Source organism: Ursus arctos, unplaced genomic scaffold, assembly GCF_023065955.2.
Source record: "Ursus arctos isolate Adak ecotype North America unplaced genomic scaffold, UrsArc2.0 scaffold_17, whole genome shotgun sequence".
Classification (NCBI taxonomy): domain Eukaryota; kingdom Metazoa; phylum Chordata; class Mammalia; order Carnivora; family Ursidae; genus Ursus; species Ursus arctos.
In genome coordinates, this window is record NW_026622841.1 from 54,058,088 (window position 1) to 54,073,924 (window position 15,837).

General features: G+C 44.9%; 1 protein-coding gene across 2 annotated transcripts in view; it reads right to left on the reverse strand.

Annotated features, from left to right (window-relative positions):
- LAMA1 (laminin subunit alpha 1) overlaps positions 1-15,837 on the reverse strand; it is a 159,127-nt gene that overhangs the window by 41,882 nt on the left and 101,408 nt on the right. For both annotated transcript variants that reach the window (XM_044383133.3, XM_057313235.1), the window contains exons 30-36: positions 15,180-15,301; positions 12,868-12,954; positions 12,393-12,586; positions 11,747-11,889; positions 9,829-9,918; positions 8,259-8,370; positions 6,607-6,769 (exon numbers count right to left, since the gene is read on the reverse strand). In XM_044383133.3, the coding sequence (XP_044239068.3) occupies positions 6,607-6,769; positions 8,259-8,370; positions 9,829-9,918; positions 11,747-11,889; positions 12,393-12,586; positions 12,868-12,954; positions 15,180-15,301 (911 nt within the window). The remainder of the gene's footprint in view (positions 1-6,606; positions 6,770-8,258; positions 8,371-9,828; positions 9,919-11,746; positions 11,890-12,392; positions 12,587-12,867; positions 12,955-15,179; positions 15,302-15,837) is intronic.

Below are 15,837 nucleotides of genomic sequence, written 5' to 3' on the forward strand. Positions count from 1 at the left end.
AAAATAGGAAAGAGGGGGCAGAGAACACATTTTAAACTCTTAATTTTTCTTTTTAAATAAAAGGTATCTTTAGTAATGATTTCACTTACAAGTGAAAGAGAGATCAGCAATCCTCTGGATAACTTTATTCCAAATAGAAACATAAGAGCTACAACAGAGAAAGGGTGGTAGAGGGCCTAGCAGGTGAGGCAGGTGGGGGGTGCGAAGGGAATATGGTGGGAGAAGGGCCACCCTGCCTTCTCCCCTTTCTCGCAAATGCTAGTTAGAAAACGAACTCCTGATGGGGAGTTAAGATGGCGGAGGAGTAGGGGACCCCTTTTTCAGCCAGTCCCCTGAGTCGAGCTGGATAGGTACCAGACCAGCCTAAACAACCACGGAATCAGCCTGAGACGCAGGAAGATGCATCTGGATCTCTACAAATGAACATCTCCAGCGCTGAGTATTGAGGTACGAAGCGGGGAGCCGTGAAACCGGGCACAGATATCGGAAGATAAACGGAAGGGGGAGGGAGCCGCCGCGTTCGGGCGCCGGGAAGCGGCAGCCACCTGCACGGGGGAGCTGGCGGACTCACAGAGGGCACCCGCGAGAGAGCGGACTGAGACCGGTGAGCCGGGAGCGCGCCACCAGGCATCTCGCGGAACACCGGAATCCCGGTGTGCTCACGGGATCCAGACTGAGACCGGGAACTCCCGGAGCGCGCGCGGGGCAGCTGGCAGCTCACCTGCACGGGGGAGCGGGCGGACTCACGGTCGACACCCGCGAAACAGCAGACTGAGACCCTGAACCAGGTGCACACGCCACCAGGCATCTCCCGGAACACCGGAATCCCGGTGTGCTCACCGGATCTAGACTGAGACCGGGAGATCCGGGAGCGCGCGCGGGGCGGCTGGCGGCTGGCGGCATTAGAAACACAAAGGACAGACACGCGGGCCCTGGAAGTGAGGGCTGGGACGCCGGGTGTGGGGCGCACATCCCGGGACGCTGCAGGGTTGAGCAGCACCAACAGTAACAGAGTTAAAGTGGCCAGAATATCAGTGGAGAACGGGCCGCAATCCCTCTGTTCTGTGACAATGCAGCCTCTGCTGCTCTGACCCTCAGCAGAGGCACAGCAAACTGCCAGAGAAAGCCGCCAGAGAACAAAAGCCTGGAAATACCGGCTCAGAGAGTGCCCATCCCCATCCCCCCTCGCAGGGGACACGGAGACTCTACCCAAACAGGGCTGCCTGAGTATCGGCGCGGCAGGCCCCTCCCCCAGAACACAGAAGGCAGGCTGAAAAATCAAGAAGCCCACAACCCAGGCGCCGGGGTGGCGCAGTCATTGAGCGCCTGTCTCCGGCTTAGGGTGTGATCCCGGCGTTCCGGAAAGGAGTCCCTCATCGGGCTCCTCCGCTGGGAGCCTGCTTCTTCCTCTCTCACTGGTTGGCTCTCTGCCACATAAATAAATAAATAAATAAATAAATAAATAAATAAATAAATAAAATCTTTAAAGAAGAAGCCCACACCCCTAAGATCCCTATAAAACAAGGGGCACGGCCTGGGACCCAGTCAATAATTTGGGCTCTGGACAACCCCGCAACCTCTCCTCATCAGAATGACAAGAGGAGAAGCCCTCCCCCCCCAGCAAAGAAAAGACAGTGAGTCTGTGGCCTCTGCCACAGAAATAATGGATATGGATGTAACCAAATTATCAGAAATGGAATTCAGAGTAACGATGGTCAAAATGATGAGCAGAATTGAAAAAAGTATTAACGAAAGGTTACTGAGAATATAGAATCCCTAAGGACAGAAATGAGAGCGAATTTGACAGAAATTAAAAATTCTATGAGCCAAATGCAGGTAAAACTAGAGGCTCTGACGGCCAGGGTCACTGAAGCAGAGGAAAGGGTTAGCGAATTGGGGGATGGGTTAATAGAGGAAAAAATGAAAATAGAAGATGGTCTTAAAAAAATCCACGCCCACGAATGTAGGTTACGGGAGATTACTGACTCAATGAAACGATCCAATGTTAGAATCATTGGCATCCCCGAGGGGGTGGAGAAAAACAGAGGTCTAGAAGAGATATTTGAACAAATTGTAGCTGAAAACTTCCCTAGTCTAGCAAGGGAAACAAACATTCGTGTTCAAGAGGCAAAGAGGACCCCTCCCAAGCTCAACCACGGCAAACCTACACCACGTCACGTCATAGTGCATTTTGCAAATATTAGATCCAAGGATACGGTATTCAAAGCGGCCAGGGCAAAGAAATTTCTCACGTACCAAGGCAAAGGCATCAGAATTACGTCAGACCTGTCTACACAGACCTGGAATGAGAGAAAGGGTTGGGGGAGCATATTTAAAGCTCTTTCAGAGAAAAATATGCAGCCAAGGATCCTTTATCCAGCAAGGCTGTCATTCAGAATTGATGGAGAAATAAAGACATTTCAGAATCCCCGGTCACTAACCAATTTCGTAACCACGAAACCAGCTCTACAGGAGATATTACGGAGGGTTCTATAAAAGTAAAAAGGCCTCAAGAGTGATACAGAACAGAAAGTCACAGCCAATACAAACAAAGACTTTACTGGCAACATGGCATCATTAAAAGCATATCTCTCAGTACTCAGTCTTAATATTAATGGCTTAAATTCTCCCATAAAATGCCACAGGGTTGCAGATTGGATAAAAAGAAATGACCCATCCATTTGCTGTCTACAAGAGACTCATTTCGAACCCAAAGATGCATTCAGACTGAGAGTAAGAGGATGGGGTACCATCTTTCACGCAAATGGACCTCAAAAGAAAGCTGGGGTAGCAATTCTCATATCAGATAAATTGGATTTTAAACTACAGACTATAGTTAGAGACGCAGAAGGGCACTATATTATTCTTAAAGGAAGTATTCAACAAGTGGATATGACAATTATAAATATATATGCCCCCAACAGGGGAGCAGCAAGATACACAAGCCAACTCTTAACCAGAATAAAGAGACATATAAATAAAAATACATTAATAGTAGGGGACCTCAACACTCCACTCTCAGAAATAGACAGAACACCCTGGCAAAAACTAAGCAAAGAATCAAAGGCTTTGAATGCCATACTCGACGAGTTGGACCTCATAGATATATATAGAACACTACACCCCAGAACCAGAGAATACTCATGCTATTCTAACAGAATAGAGAGCCCAGAAATGGACCCTCGGCTCTTTGGGCAACTAATATTTGATAAAGCAGGAAAAAACATACGGTGGGAAAAAGACAGTCTCTTCAATAAATGGTGCTGGGAAAATTGGACAGCTACATGCAAAAGAATGAAACTTGACCACTATCTCACACCATACACAAAAATAAACTCCAAATGGATGAAAGACCTCGATGTGAGACAGGAATCCATCAAAATTCTAGAGGAGAACATAGGTAGCAACCTCTACAACATCGGCCAAAGCAACCTTTTTCATGATACATCCCCAAAGGCAAGAGAAACAAAAGATAAAATGGATTTATGGGACTTCATCAAGATTAAAAGTTTCTGCACAGCCAAGGAAACAGTCAGAAAAACTAAGAGGCAGCCCACGGAATGGGAGAAGATATTTGCAAATGACACTACAGATAAAGGACTGGTATCCAAGATCTACAAAGAACTTCTCAAACTCAATACACGAGAAACAAATAAACAAATCAAAAAATGGGCAGAAGATATGAACAGACACTTTTCCAATGAAGACATACAAATGGCTAACAGACACATGAAAAAATGTTCAAAATCATTAGCCATCAAGGAAATTCAAATCAAAACCACACTGAGATACCACCTTACACCAGTTAGAATGGCAAAAATAGACAAGGCAAGAGACAACAATTGTTGGAGAGGATGTGGAGAAAGGGGATCCCTCCTACATTGTTGGTGGGAATGCAAGTTGGTACAGCCACTCTGGAAAACAGTGTGGAGGTCCCTTAAAAAGTTAAAAATTGAGCTACCCTATGATCCAGCCATTGCACTACTGGGTGTTTACCCCAAAGATACAGACGTAGTAAAGAGAAGGGCCATATGCACCCCAATGTTCATAGCAGCAATGTCCACAATAGCTAAATCGTGGAAGGAACCGAGATGCCCTTCAACAGATGACTGGATTAAGAAGTTGTGGTCCATATATACAATGGAATATTACTCAGCTATCAGAAAGAACGAGTTCTCAACATTTGCTACAACATGGACGGCACTGGAGGAGATAATGCTAAGTGAAATAAGTCAAGCAGAGAAAGACAACTATCATATGATTTCTCTCATCTATGGAACATAAGAACTAGGATGATCAGTAGGGGAAGAAAGGGATAAAGAAAGGGGGGTAATCAGAAGGGGGAATGAAACATGAGAGACTATGGACTATGAGAAACAAACTGAGGGCTTCAGAGGGGAGGGGGGTGGGGGAATGGGATAGACTGGTGATGGGTAGTAAGGAGGGCACGTATTGCATGGTGCACTGGGTGTTATACACAACTAATGAATCATCGAGCCTTACATTGGAAACCGGGGATGTACTGTATGGTGACTAACATAATAAAATAAAAAATCATTATTAAGAAAAAAAATAGCCTATTGGCTTTTAAAGAACTTAATAAAAGAAATAAAAAAAAAAAAAAAGAAAACGAACTCCTTCCAATTGGGCTACGAGCTCCAAGCGGGCAGGAAGGCTCTGTTCTCTTTTGTGTCCCCAACTCCTAGCACAATGCCTGTCACCTGAGGACTCAATCCATTTGATGAATGAATGAATGAATGAATGAACGCACAAACTGACTGTGGAAGGGTAATGGTAGGAGAGGACATCCCGACAAATGATTCCCAAGAATCTCCAGGGGATCTTCCTCTTTAATAAGCTCCTCCATCTTTAATTAGACTGGTGTGCAGCCAAGGGAAGGAACAACGAGAGGACACACAATGAGTGGGGGGCAGGAAGCAGTGGGAGCAGCCAGGGAGCCTGGGCAAGCTGGAGATGGATGGAGCTGGAATCAAATACACGACATCTATACGTAGTCCTGGAGGCAGCGGGGAGCCAAGGATGGTTGGGAGCACAGTGCAGCCGTGCTGAGCCTGGGGTAACCACCTCAAGAATGGTGGGTCCTGGGAAGACCTGCATGGAGGGGTGAACCGCCTTCCCTCCAGCTTACTTCTGTCATGCATTTCAGGTGAAGGGAGAGTGCCCACTAGAGGTCAGGGTCAGGGGAACATGATGGGGAACATGATTAGTGGAGGTCTCTGACCTGGCCACTGAAACTCTGCCCACCTGTCTTTTCTGGACTGGGTCTCCAGTGTTTCTCCCTTCTGTGTTGGGTTGGAAAATCATAGGGTTTAGAGTGGCACAGATTGAGGTGTGTGTTCTGGTTTCGTATTATCCTGGAGGTTTAACATCGGGCAAGGTACTTAGAGTCTCTGGGCCTGTTTCCCCGGCTAGCTCCTCCCCCACCTCCCAAAGCAGCTGAGAGGATTGTGTGTCAAGATGAGAGAAGTGAACCCTGTGCCCTCCCCCAGCCCAGAGCAGGTGCTCCAAGATGGCGGCCCTCTTCCTCATTTCCTGGGACCTTGCCCCCCTCTCATCTTCCCTTGTGGTGTTTCATGATTAGTTCTGGGCCCTAACCACTGTTCTAGTGATTATTTTACTAGTTCTCTCTCCATATGCCCTCTGACGTTTGTTTTTCACCTAACAAATCAACAACAATGTCAAAAATCATATTCAATGATGAAGAAAGACATAAGCTCAATTTGCAGTGTGTTGCCAGTGGGAGTGTAATGGAATCATTTTAAATCTTTAGAAAATAATTTGGAAACGCAAGTCAGGAGTCTTCAAAATGCAAATTCTATGATTTCACCTCTTATTATCTACCCTAATAAGATGATAGTGTAAAATAGAGGAAAAAAGACATTTTTGTCTAAAATGTACATCACAACATTTAAAATAGCAAAATATATTAATATAGGTTTAACATCACACTACAGGGAATGGAGCTATGAGGGCATATCGTATAACTGTGTAAACCCTACTGACGATATTTATCACAACCCAGAAGAAAGGCGGCTTGTGCTACGTTACATCAAGCAATAACTGTGAAAATACTAAGAGAAAAGCCCAAAAGGAAATACAAGCGCCTCGTGAGCATATCTCACAATTCTCTGATCTGTCCCTTCACCTGGTGGTTTTCCGTGAGAGTTTGAACAACGGAGCTAAATCATTCCGGCATAATGTCAATCTGTCTTAGAGCTTACAGCCCAGGGAACAGCCACTAAACTGTATTTTCTTCCATGACAATTTACTGCATTATGCTTGATCTTCAATAAATACAGCATCATGAGGTCCTTTTGTTTGTGCTAGGTAGAAATGTCGTTCGAAGTCACAGGGAAACCCAAGCCTATGGCACAAATATAGATAGATTGGCACCGACTGTATTTTTCTCTGTTGAGAGTGGCTTGCACCCATCACTTCATTTATTTGACAATCGTGCCTCTGTCTTTAGGACATTCTGCCCCCACTGAGAGTGTTCTTTCCTTCTGCTCCTCGCACACGACTCCCTCCCTTCAGCATTCAAGCTCCTACCTCTGATTGTGCCATGAATGGTATTCAGAAACTTACTTGAGTTCCTGTATGGCATTTTGGTGTAACTGCTTGAAATGCCTTTTCTGTATGATTTCCAGCAAAGATGTAATATTCCTTTGCATATTCTGAAGAGTGGAGCTGGGTAGCTGGAAGTCTTCATCCAAGGTCTGATTTAGAGTTGCTGCTTTTTCAATAATTTCTATGGAGACAAGTCATTAATCATGTAACAAGTCTCTCAAAAGTGGACAGCACTAAAATGGAAAAACTTAGAATCTTCTTCAGTGAGGCCAGCTTTGTTCACCCAAATTGGGTTGAACCTCAGGCCAGGCCAGGCCAGCCCATATATCCCAATGGACTCTGGTTGTCCCTTATCGAAATACTCATGGACTTGAGATTACTGGTTGATTTAATGTTGGTCTGCCCCAGTATCCATAAACTCATAAGGGCTGTGGTCGCCATGTTTACCTCAGCCTTTCCTGACCCTGCCACAAACATTTGCATATGGAAGTACTCGGTAAATACTTATGGCATGAATGAACCACCAATACTCAATACTACTCTTTTTAGTAAACACATTATTTGTTCTAATAATTTCCTTACCTTGGGCCCAAGAAAGCCTGATTTGTATTGGATTCTGTACCTTTTATATCCTTACACTAATCCAGCAAGAAAAACAAGGGTATGTTTCTGGGAGCCAGAAGCTGAAAATGGCGCTCTAAAAGCCAGATCAGGTGAGACATCCCAGTCGAGTAGGACTAAGTTACTCTAATACTGTGGGTATACTTTGGGACCACACTGAAGCCCCAAATCCTGTCAGCTCCAATTCTGGGCAAAGGGGTGGGTGTTGAGAGCTTAGCTCAGCTACACTCCATGGTGTCGCTGCCTTGGCGTCCATTTTGTTTGGCCAAGCATCCTGCAGTGACCTTAACCTGGGCAGTAGCTCCTCATGCAAGCCTGTGCCTTAGACAGCCATGGCAGGGTCACGAGCAAATGTCAGTTCTTGTTACGACTTCCCCAAGAGCACTTGTGTCCAACAGCCTCCCCTGCCCCCAGGGCCTTCTGACAATAAGGCCTCTTCGGTCAGACCTCTGTGGGGCTTACCCAAACCCTCCTGTTTTGGTTTGATTGACCAACCTTAGCCTGGGACCCCAAAAGACTCCACCAAAGAACCTCAATAAAGTCCTGTGCCCCAGGTCCCATCTTTCTGTCTCTCTCTCATTGCCTGCACCCCGCCTTGACCTTCCCTATGTGGCCCCTCAAGGCATGGCGGGTACTTCCTTCTGGATGTGTGAATAATAAACTTCCGTATTTCATTTTCTCTTGTGGTCTGTTGTGGGAGTCTGGATCACCATCCAACACCCTGTGCTCCACTTAATAAGTGTTAATTTGACAAATTCCTAGCAGATGGGGAGGCACCATGTCTACTTGATCCTTAGGAACTAAGTATAAGGCACTAGGAAGAAAATAAAGAAAGCGTCCATTTGTTGTAAAGACAAAACTCTCAATGCAAGACTATGATCCAGACAATTCGGGATCCCCAACTATGGAATATTCCAGGCCGTTGGCTCTGGGAAGTCTAGCGCAAGTCACACACATCTATTTCTATGTTTAATGAAGTGAATGGAGCTTTTCTTAGCAAAGAGGCCCAAACCAGACAGTGAGCCCAAACCAGACACTGAGCACACTACCTTGAATATTTATCTGCAGCTTCTCAGTAAACGTCATGAGGTCTTGACTCTTGTTGAGGATTCCTTCAGTCGCCCTGGTTACATTCTGGCTACTTGTTAACACTCTAGCGAGCTGACAGAACATAAAGGCCCAGGTTAGTCTGACTTGGACTAATATGCAAGCGTTGATGTTCCAGTTGTCTCTTGGAAGCAACAAAATACGTCCCAGCGTCTGGAGTAGAGCTTACGCTGCATCACGTAAGCCAAGGTGACTATTTCCGGGTGGAAATTGACTAAGGGGTTAATGAAAGAATTTACTACTCACTCTGTGTGAGAAAAGATGCTATCTTTTTTTAAAGAGCCTAACTGGCTATCAAACCACAAACTCCCACCATGTCTATTGTGAAGACCTTATATTCATTTTAGGACCCAAGGAGACAGAATATTGAAAGCACAATCTTGCTAATTTGTATGGAGCATGAGAATTTAGTCGAGGAGTGAAGAACACGGAGTCAGGCAAACTGGGTTTCGGGCCTGATCCAACCAGGCTGGAGACCTAGCAGCGCCTGAGCCTCATTGATAATACGGAGTAAGATCAACCCTTACCCCACGTGGCTTGAGGAGGATAAGGTGCCGTGATGTCTGTAAGGCCGGCAGCCCAAGGGCACAGCCTTAGCTGCCCTCTGCTGTTATTTTTATTCGGGATGTTGTAATTTGTAAAAGGAAAGGTTGTTTGTAATTTTCAGGAGCGTAAAGGAGCTAGTCTAGTTCTAAAAGTGTTTCCTAGTCAAAATCCAAAGAGAATCTTCTTTAATGGATAGAGATTTATTTTAATCAGCTTATCATTCCCTACCAAATGTTCACTCGCTGAGGTACTTAAAGCCACATTTAAACCCTTAAACTCTTTCCCCATCCTTAATTCTAAATTAACAGGAGCCAACCTAATACTTCAGGGTGTATGAGTGTGTGTGTGTGTGTGTGTGTGTGTGTGTGCATTGAGAGACAGAGACTAGATATATATAGATGCAATAGTATACATACACTATCATATATGTATCTACTTACACATAGGTGTGGGTGTGCGAACACACACGTGAAATTCAAAAGTGAAAATTATAAATTTGACAATAGGCCTCCCTTACCATCTGCGAATGAGGACATTCTTTTCTGGGTGGCAAAAACCATTCATCTGGCCTGGGCTGAACAGAATAAATAATTCTCTTCAAGTGAGCCAAACAGGCTCACTTGACATTCAAACTGCACGAATCAGCAGCATGTGGCCCGAGGCCTGAGTGTTGCTCAGAGACCACACACCCGCCAGCCCCTCGGTTCACGGGAGGAAACGGGAGGCTGATGGCGCACTGCCTGGCGATTCTTCCCTCGGCAGGTGACAGTAGAAATTAAGTCAGGATTCTCTTCCCACTAAAGCACAGAAACTGGCAGGGTGAAAACCAATTTGGTGACAAAGTACCTGGAGCATTGCTCCCGGGAGGAAGAGGCTGCCCTGATTTAATAGAACCTTCCAGACCGCCCCAATGCAATTGCTTTCAAGGGCTGGGTGGGGAGCGGGCCCTCTAGGTGAAGAATTTACCTCCCTTAGCAGATGGTCTGTTTGTTCTGCAACACCTTCAAGCTGATCTTTTGCCAGCTCCTTCTGTGGATTTTCTTTTAATAATGCTTCCTACAAAGAACAAAGCAAATTACAGCGCTTCAAAATCAATTTGCAGGCTCTTGACTAAGAATCACTTTTGTTGTTGTTGTTGTTCACAGAAAGAAATTCTTCTTTCCTTGAAATCGCATTAAGAAATAAAACGAATCACATTTACTTAAGTGTTGATTATAGTAATGTGTCTCTGTATTGCCGTTGTCTTGCATTACATTTCCTATACAGATACGAACTTAAAGTGTGGTGTGTTATGCACACCCTGATATTGCTGCAGTTCTTGGGTTTAATTTCAACATCAGAGTCACATAAGTTTTCACTATAATTGTTAACACCTTAAAAAAAAGTGCTTCCTGGGCTAAATACAAAAGTATCATATAAAGAAAAGCCTTTATGATTCCTAACAATTAAGTGCTTAATTTATGCTAACTCTCCTCTGATTTTGTTACTTATATGATTTTATGTAAGCCTTATAATGAGCCTGGGAAGGGGCTGTATTATCGTGAAGGGTCAGGGGAGTTAAGCAAGTTGCCCACGGAGGCTGTGTAGGTGGAAACAAGGGACAGTTTAAGAGTTCACCTGCATACTTCACATAAAGATAAAAAGTTGCTTAAAAAAATTTGACAAAGTGGGGGCACCGGGGTAGCTCAGTTGGTTGGGTGTCTGACTATTGATTTTCAGCTCAGGTCATCTTCTCGAGATTGTGAGATCAAGCCCCGCATTGGGCTCCCTGCTGGGTGTGGGGCCTGCTTAGGATTCTCTCTCTTCCTCTGTCTCTCTGCCCCTCCCCTGCTCTCAAAAAAAATTGACAAAGTGGTTTAAATATCAAAGAGTAAAAAATTGAATTAAGTATTTATCTTACTTGATAAATTTAAAATATAGTATTGTTTGAGTCCATAGTGAGTGGAAATTTAAAATTTAAAGAATTTTTTTTGAGAATTTTTTGTCTTTCAAAAACATTTTTTTCCATTTGAGGAAAAATAATATAAAAAACATCCCTAACCTTTCTTTATGGCCATTATGTCTATAGAGAAAAGACCACTGTAAACAAGAACGGATGGTTGAAGGAGCCAGATTCACACACCCACGCCAAAGGAAATGTTAAATCTAAGAAAAGCTTTTATCTAAAAAAAAGGCATTCAGGAATGACTACCCTTTTTATTACCACATGACACAGTGAATTGATTATCTCAAATTCTAATGTAAAGGTTTTAGGCAAAATTAAGAATCTCATTTTTCCAATTAGAAATAAAAATGCTTACAGTAGAATGCTGTCTACAAAGCCAATTTCTTACCTTCCCACCCCTTGTTTGGACCCAGACCCTGTGTGACTAAACATAAAACTATGATTTACCCCCAGAAAATTTTAGATGGACTTCTAGGGAAGAGAAACTTTCATGGCTTACAAATCCAGTTAAGAATAATGCATTTACAGAAAACACTTGATCTGTAGCATGTTCCAGCATTAAAGAAGATACCATCCGTGTTGTCACTTTTTCCCCCCTCCTGTGTTTGTATTAGGACAGCTGCTCTCAAATATCCAAAGGTCTGTCATAAAGAGGAGTGAGCGGACCCTGTCTTATCTCAAAGGCAGAAGGACAGTTGGGAGGAATTTACAGGAGACATCTACGGCACAACTCCTGAACAATTAGAGCAGTCCCACAGGGGAACAGGTTAGCGTGGGGATGGAGTCCCCAGTCACACTGCAGAGAAGCCCGGACACCAGGAATGAGGCTCCCACACTGGTGAGAGGACAGACAGAATGACAGAACTCTGCTCCTGCCCCCCCCCCCCCCATCTCTCAGGGACATAGGTTTCTACCAATCTTTGTATTCCCAATACCTACCCGGAGAGATTTCGTTGTATTTTCCAGGGTTGACAAAATTCCATGTGGGACAGGGATAATGCCAGTGAGGTTCACAGAGAGGATGGTGTCGTCAATATTCCCTAAGTCATTCAGCAGCACGCCTACACACTCATCATCACAAGCTAGAAGAAAAAGAAAGTTGAAGTCAATGCAAAGTGGTGTGCACATTTTCTCATGGATTTGCACAAGCCATTTTGCAGGAGTAATGTCCACGAGCAGAGCACGGAAAGAGGACTGCACGAACCATATCCGGTCTCATTCCCCCACCGCCTGTGTGCCGGGAGGTAAGGAGCAAATACTGAGCTTATTCTCAAACGATGACTGAACCTCAAATCAGATCGGTCACTTCCCCGGGGTCCCGCAGAAAGAAAGAACTGATGCCCAGCGAGGATCCCAGGCCTGGTGCGTGCTTTCTTCTACCGCTCGGACCTTCCCAGTGCATTCACTCTGGATCTTTGACTTGGATCAATGGCAATGAATTCCAAATACATTTCCTTTCAGAGCCTGGTCCGTCCTTTCCTCAGACAGTTTGCAGACACACCTACTTTGTCCTGCTGGTGCCATAACAGGAACACAACCGAGAGAGGGAAAGCTCTTTAAACATTGAGAGGAGGAGAATACCCACAAACGCAATCGCTTTCCAGTAGAATATGCCTCGGTTCGCATTCCTCGCATCGGAGCCCCGTGGCGCCCAGCCTGCAGACGCACTGCCCGGACCTGCGGTCGCAGTCCCCGTGCACAGAGCCTCGCGGGCTGCAGTCACACCTCTGACAGGTGCCACCCGGCGCTCGAGGGTTCCCGTGATAGCCTGAGGAGCACCTACAGAAAGGAAGATACACAGGTACGGACAGTAGTATCAACACCAGCTCCGGCCCAAGGACAGCGATCCTTTCTGCCAAGTGCAATACAAGGAACACGGGCCCATTGACTTCATTCTATGTTTTATGTAGATACTGGCTCGGAATAAGTAGTAAGATCCCGTATCCGTCAGGCACATCCAAACTGGTAAAGTCTCCCACATCAGGTTAGTAAATACGCCGGGTCTGTATGAACGCCGCGGAGGCTCCGCAGTGACTTCCGTGTGGCGCCCCCCAGCGTACCTTTCGCAGTACTGTCCTTCGTAGCCCAGAACGCAGGCGTCACAGCGGAAATCCGCATCACCTTCCAAGACGCAAGTGGGGCTGAAACTAGAAGGAAAAAAAATCATGTTTTGAATTCTCAGATCTACGACTTCAAATCTCCCTTATGAGACTTATTCATTACTGTTAGGATACACGATACTGCTCTGAAAGTGAAGGGATTACACCAGACAGACGGCCTTTTCAGGGCTGACAATCTAGTGGGGGCGAAAAGAAGGAAAACAACCACGTGATCCAGACCAGCATGTACATCTCTCGCATCCGAAAGATACTCACTGCACACCCGTCCAGTGACAACCGTGTGCACGCGGAGGGCTTGAAGAATCGACAGATTGTAGCTAAGCTGCACGATCGCACACGTGACAATGAATTAGTCGCCAACAAGAAAGCTTTCCAGGTAGAAAAGGTCTTGTTCTGCTATTCAGGGCATTATCACCTGGCTCATGAGATGGAAAGGGGACTGGCGAGCCGTACAAGACCATGAGCGAGCACGGAAAGGCGCAGCTGGACCCACGCTGGTGATTGGCGAGAGTGGAGGCAAGGAGGAACAGCGGGTGAACGCCTGCACATGGGGAGGCTGCGATCTGAAGATAAACGAATCTAAAGGCAGGGAGCCGTGTGATGCGCCATTAGAAGCAAAATGACAGAGCCACTCAAAATGTAATAGTCCTCTCAGATCCCCTCCATCAGGCATTCAGCTTTTGGCTCATTCCTTTCCACCACCTTTGCCTCCGCATTTTAAATTATCAATGCGCCTTGCGCCATCTAGAGGCTCCGATGGGTACCTGCAAGCCGCTGAGAAAAACTGCGGGGGTAGCCTGGTGTTTTGACCTGTGCGTGGATCCAGAATGTGTGACAGACAGGGTTCTCTATCAGCCCCACTTCAGTTCGGACTTTTTCTAACTCTTTAAAGACTAAAGGGACAGGCTTAGGGAAGCACAAGATATGTAGAAAGTAACGCGTGTCTGCTACGGTCTCCCAGATGCAGAGCTCACAAAGGGGTTTCTCACCCTCACAGTCGCTTCCTAACGTGTAAAACTTATTAGTGCACTTTGGGGGTGGTTTGAACCTTTTTTGATTGAAGAAGTAAAATATCCAAACAGTACACAAATGTGCAAAGTAGAAATACAAACATTTCTCCGGGCTCCTATAGCCATGGAGCTATGGATATGGATACACGCGGAGATATGAATTTTCACTGAAATAGCATATTATGTATTCAGTTACATGACTTAATTGGCCATTTCTCCAATTCTGCACATACAGATATACCTTATTCTTGTCTCGGAGTTTGTACAATCTTTCACTGTAGGTGTGCACTGCGATATATCTCAATCGATTCCCTGTATATAGGTATTTTGGTTTCCCCTGTCATTGCAGGTGAGACGAAGCAATGCGAAAATATTTCCATCTTTATACACAAATGCAAATATTTCTACCACTTAGATGACAGGAGTAGAATTGATGAGTCAAAACTTATCACACATATTTAACCCAAAAAGTTAAATAGTAGTGACTATAGATTTTAGGATGCTTGCTAGTTTAGAAGGAAGTTAACAGTGCCTCTCATTTGGCACTCACCGTCAGGTATCATTTACTTGGAGACAACAAAGGAAGATTCAAGCAATGATTACAAAACCTCCATTCAGTACACCAAAACTTGGTATACTATCTGCACCTGTTCAGAGCTTTGTCAAATAGTCTCGGCAATAATGAAATGTTATTTATGAATTACAAGTTCATCGAAACCAAAGAGGACTCACAGATATTCCATTCCACATAAAATCTCTGCTACTTTTTTGTGTCCAGATAACTCTAACTGAGCTTCACGAGTTCAAGGCAGAGCCTGGCCCCAAAGTCATCACTGTGGAGCATTTCTGCCCTTCAGCAGTCATCAGCCTGTAACAAATTCTAACCCCACTCCCTTACAGTAAACAGGAACTGAATTCTTTGTATCATTATTCATAAAATGAATAACAATCCACCTCCAGGTATGCTGGATGCAGAGGTTGGAGGGTAAAATTATTTTCTGAGAAATAAAACCTGAAAGTCCTTTCTTTACTTGGTTCCATTCAAACACCCCAATACCAATACACAGACTTTGCTTTTGAAAAGATTCTCTTCAAATGCTGTGAAAATGAGCACTTTCTCTTAAACTTAGCCTTTCTCAACACATGGAGAAGGTTAGTTAAAACTGGCCACCCCAGGAGCCTGGAAAATGAGGCCGAGGATTGGAGCAGCCCCAGCTTCGCTGGACGGGCACGCGGGCTCACCTGGCGGGGTGGCTGCGGGGACAGGCGCACGGAGAGCAGTCGCTGGGGGAGCCGGTCACCTTCCCGTAGTACCCAGGGGCGCACACGTCGCAGTGGTCCCCCGCGGTGCTGTGCCTACAGTCCTGGAGCCCGTGTTTCAAGAGGAGAGGAAAAAAATGGGAAACTGTTAGAAATCCCCTTACCCGATAATACCTAAGCAAGCCACTGTTCATGTCAGGTGGTAGCTTTTTCTTTTTTCTTTTCTTTTTCTTTTTTTTTTTTTTTTAATAGAGAAGGGAGACCTTTTTTTCCTGCATATTTTTTAAAAGAGGAAGCATTGCCAGTTCTGACCTTCATTCATTTTAATATAGCCTATAATACAGCCATTCTTCTTATGGAAAATATACACAGGGCTAAAATACATACACACCTATATGTGTGTATATATATAGATACATTATATATATATATATATATATACATTATATATATATGTGTGTGTGTGTATATACATATATATATAAAACTATGTGTGTGTGTATACACACAGGGCTCCTAAAAGCAGCCAACTTTCAGTTCCTTAAAATAGGGATCTAAAATCTATAGTAACAGAAAAATGATTTGAAGCACATCAGTTTTGCATAGTTGGGGTTCACTGATCACATGTGGGGTGTGAAAG